The sequence below is a fragment of the Artibeus jamaicensis genome, unplaced genomic scaffold, assembly GCF_021234435.1.
Source record: "Artibeus jamaicensis isolate MK-2021 breed Jamaican fruit bat unplaced genomic scaffold, CSHL_Jam_final contig_755, whole genome shotgun sequence".
Lineage (NCBI taxonomy): Eukaryota > Metazoa > Chordata > Mammalia > Chiroptera > Phyllostomidae > Artibeus > Artibeus jamaicensis.
The window spans coordinates 1,618,881-1,623,084 of record NW_026521950.1 but is presented as its reverse complement, the minus strand read 5'-3'; the positions used below and the strand labels follow the sequence as shown (position 1 = coordinate 1,623,084).

The 4,204-nt window shown below is 59.8% G+C and overlaps 1 protein-coding gene across 1 annotated transcript; it reads right to left on the bottom strand.

Moving 5' to 3' along the window:
• Window positions 1–367: 367 nt before the first annotated feature.
• Window positions 368–3,934, bottom strand: LOC119049173 (protein C19orf12 homolog). Its single transcript, XM_037145131.2, has 3 exons — window positions 3,791–3,934; window positions 2,892–3,072; window positions 368–813 (listed from the first exon to the last, which is right to left on the bottom strand). Exons 2-3 carry the CDS (start codon window positions 3,049–3,051, stop codon window positions 518–520), a joined length of 456 nt encoding a protein of 151 aa, XP_037001026.2. The 5' UTR covers window positions 3,052–3,072; window positions 3,791–3,934; the 3' UTR covers window positions 368–517.
• Between the last annotated feature and the right edge of the window lie 270 nt (window positions 3,935–4,204).

The following is a 4,204-nucleotide window of genomic DNA, read 5'->3' as shown; positions in this document are numbered from 1 at the left end:
CAGGTGGAGGTTTCTCTCTCACCTCGGGGTTTCTCTTCCTCTTTCTCGGTGCCTCCCCCCCATCTCCAAAAATAAATACCTTTCTTCAAGGAAGCCACTGACCACGTGCCATTCCCGTTGCCCCCGCCTTTCAGAGGGGACGACTCCCGATGTTAGAGACGCTGAACAGGACTGTGGGGGAGAGACTGTGCAGAAAGTGTGTCACCTGTGGAGACAGCGCTGTTCTAAGTGCAGGGCCCAGCCAGTGTGTGGGAACATTCGGGTGCACACTTCTCAGGCGGCTGTTAATCAGGGGCGCTGAGGTCTTTTCTCAAAGACGGTCAAATAAAAAAATGTAAAAAAGACAGAACAAGGTAGACGTCCAGTGTGAATGAATGAAAACTATCTGCCAAAGGTACGATTTATTTTCTAGTGTGATTCAGAATTTCAGTGACTTGCTTGCATGTGCCATGAGGTAAAAAGGATGGACGGGGCGGGTTTAAGAAGACCTGGGGCGCTGTGGGCACCCCAGCCCCCACTACTCCTGGGGATGCCTGGCCCCGAGGGGCTGGGGACCAAACTGCACATCGGTCTTCAGCTCTGTCTTGATGAAATCCACCAGCATGTCCGCCAGCTGTTGCTGGATCCCCTCACTGCGCATGACCAGAGCCATGAGCTCCACGTTGTCTATCCAGTCCAGGTTCCAGATGACGGACTTGACTTCATTGAACAGCTTCTGCTGCTGGACGTGGGACAGCTGCAGGACTATCTTGCAGACAGGCTTAAAGGGCTCCTCCGTCATCCCGACCCCTAGGAGCCCCCCGAGGGCGCCGCCTGGAAGACAAGGAAGGCCGGTGAGTCAGGCCCTGTTCAGAAACCATGTCCACGGGAACGGCAGCCCAGCTGCACGCAGTGGCACTGTTTGAGAGAGCAGGGCACAGGTGACATGGCACCAACGTCATGCTGGGAACACCTGGCAAACATGTCCTGACCTGGTCACTGAGGTGAACTTCACCATCAGGTGCTGGGGATGTCTGTGCCCCTGACGCGGAGCCCTGGGCGGGGAACTCCCCTCTGTGGGGTGCTGCCCACGGCCCGTAGCCTTGGCTGTCAGGAGAGAAGGCAGCAGCCACGCCTGGGTGGAGCGGCATCCACAGAGCACCTGGCCACCACCCCGCCACCCTCTCATGACCAGGAACGCCATAGAGATCTGAGGGATCCTACCAGACCTGGGGACCAAAGACACCTGGTATGAAATGCCACATGGTATCGTGAGCAGGGCACCGAGACGGGAGAGGGTCAGTGATACGAAAGCTGGTCACACCATAAAGCCAAGTCCAGAGACCAGTGACTCCTAAGGGGACAGCGCTGGCTTCCAGCTCTGACCACTGTGCCTGTCACCTAGTCATGAGCGTCACGGGGCTGAAACGGGGGATACGGGATTTCTGTCCACCATCTTTGTAACGTCCCTGTCCCTCTGACAAAGGGACGTTTCTTCAAAGTAAAGTTTCTCTGGAGGACACAGCCGGGCCAGAGGGCACCCCCTCAGGAGGCACGGGGACCAGCCCCCCACCGCCCACACCCACACGGCCCAGTGGGGAGGGGCCAGCCCCCACCCAGGAGGAGGCACGCTGCCCTGGGCCGGGCTGCCCTCCGCCTGGAAGGAAGGAGCCCCCTGAGGAGGACAGCCATCACTGGCACGTGTCACCCGTCTCCCCGCAACATGGGCAGGGCGCAAACCACTCTCAGGAGCTGTCACCTCCTCTCTCCACCTCTGTGGGACCATCGGTCTGTGACCGAGGACAGCACTTAATGCAAAGAGTCACAGGAACAGTGACCAGCAACCTACCCACCCTGTGGAGAAGAGAAATTCCTTTGTTTGCTGGGAAACTGAGGCTCCCGCCTGTGACCTCGGTGACAGGCAGCCACTGCCCTGCGGACCTGTGTTCTCCACCAGCTCCCACTCAGTCTGGCAGAGGCGGGCCCCACCGGGCGTCAGGGAATGGCCACTGGGCAGGTGGAGCCAGCTGGGCCTCCCCTGAGCACTTCAGAGCGGGGGACAGACACAGACAGGACCAGTGAGGCGGGGGGGCGTGGCCTGTGGCCTCCCTCACCTGCCACCTTCTGGTGGCAGCAGTCGGGACTGGCTGACTCAGGGTGGAAAGAAAATGCAGAGGGGGGAGGTCTGGGGGGGCCACAAGCTGCTTTTCCCCCCTGGGGCCCCAGCTCAATGACATGTTTTAGGGTGTCCATCCTGCCACCCCAGGGACAGCAGCCCAGGAAGCCTGGCTGGTGAGCCTGGCAAGGGGAGCCCCTGTGCCGAGAGGGGTCACCTCCCAGCATCTTTAAAGGATCCCCCGGATTGAGCTCCATGAGGCCCCGGATTGAGCTCTGTGAGGCCCTGCCCCTGACCTGGCCTGCCAGATCCTGGTCCCACGTGGGAGCAGGCGGTGAAAGGAGGGCAGGTGACGCTGTGGGCGGTGGTTGGCAGCTCCTCCTGCCCTGGACTGTTTGACTGGGAGCGGGGACGCCCTCTCTGACCAGCTCGCGTGAACTGACAGATGGCAGGGGCTCCAGTGGCTGCCCCTCCTGAGGGGACCTGTAATAGTGATGATGGGTGAGGGGCCCCCCAGGGGCAACCTGAGGTCTCAGTGTGCAGGACACATCCCTGGGCAGGGCGTCCTTCGAGTCTGCAGGACACGGGGGCCATTTCCAGACACCTGCAGGTCACAGACCCAGACACAGAGGCAGGAGTTTCCCAGGACGTGGTTTGTAACAAAGATCATGTCACAGAGGCCACCTCAATGCCACCCCTCCTCATGCAGGACGCAGCCTGTTCTGAGGACTTTGTACCTGAGACCTTTGTCCCATAGCTGCCAGCCCAGCTGCCCCTGGGAGGCACTGGCACTTACCAACAGCTATTCCCGGTGGGCCACCAAGGAAGGCACCAATGAGCGCCCCAGTTACAGCCATCCTGGCAGTCTTATTGGAGGGCTGGACAGGCACTGTCATTTTCTTCTGGTCGGAAATGGAGCAGAGCAGCCTCATGACGTCTTTCTTTGCAACGGGCATCTTGGTGCCCTGGGAGGAAGCCTTTCCGGGGAGAGTTTGGAGAGTGTTAGAGCATTTCCACCCAAAGGCAACTCTCCCCAGAGTTTTGGGGACAGGTCCTCATTTTGGGGAGAGCACCATAGCTCCCCTGTGTGCATGAGGGACAGCACCCAGTCACATGACAAGTTCTCTGTCACCGAGAAAGCAGGGCCGCAGTTAGTTCAGAGGCAAACAGAAGCAGCGGAGCAGATGGAAACTCTTCTGTGCTTTCGAATGACTGTGACCTGGGACAGAGAGGGACGTGCCCTTGTCCAGGGCAAACGAGGCAAAGCCTGGCCGAGAATGGAGCGTCTCAGCCAGCGTCCTCTTGGGAGATGTCCTCCTGGCCTCTCCCAGACAGGGCAGCGGGGCTCAGGACAAGCCAGAGGGGGGAACAGGGGACTCGGCCACCTCCACACAGGCCTCACACCTGCTCAGCCTGCCTTGGGCCCACGGGCAGGTGTGAGATCCCAGACTGTGGGGTGGATGGCCCCCTGCAGCCTGGATTCTGGAGGGGTGAGGGGAGCCGTGCCAAGCACCCAGAGAGGAGGGACCCTCCAGACCCTCAGACATGGCGGCTCTGGGTCAGCATTCTGCCACTGACCGCTACCCCTGGCCTCCAACAGCCATCCACCCACTTATCCTTGCAGGATGGGAGGAGGAAGAACGATGAAATGGCCAGAGAACACAGGAATCCAAACAATTCCAAGGTCCAGCGTACCTGTAGTGGACGGCAGGAGCGGGAATCGCCTTTTGCAACAAAGAAATTAGAGGAAGTCTCTGGGGTGGAGATGTTTTCTTGCTATCTCTGGCCCCAGGAAATTCCAGGCAGAATTCCGGAAATGACAGACCAGGGAAGTCAGCACAGGAAGGCTCTGCCCAGGGTCTTGGGGTTGGAGCGCCCCCACCTGGCCACGCTGGGAAGTAATGACACAGAGGATCCTCTTCCCCCTTCAGCTGGAGCCAGGGTTGGGGCCCCTCCCCTTGCAGCTGCCCCGCCCCCTTCATGCAGGGCTGACCCCTGCAGACAGGCACTGAGGGAGTGGAGGGAGGCTTTGGGGGATGACTGTGCTGCCCAGAGTCTTTTGGTCAGATGGGGTCTTTTGAAGAAGGAGTGTCCACACCGGTGTCTCAG

Bases quoted from the DNA above. Each gene is read 5' to 3' on its own strand.
- LOC119049173 (XM_037145131.2), bottom strand. From the start codon at position 3,051: ATGCCCGTTGCAAAGAAAGACGTCATGAGGCTGCTCTGCTCCATTTCC. The intron at 814-2,891 runs GTAAGTGCCAGT...CTTGTCTTCCAG, and splicing joins CCCACCGGGAATAGCTGTTG to GCGGCGCCCTCGGGGGGCTC.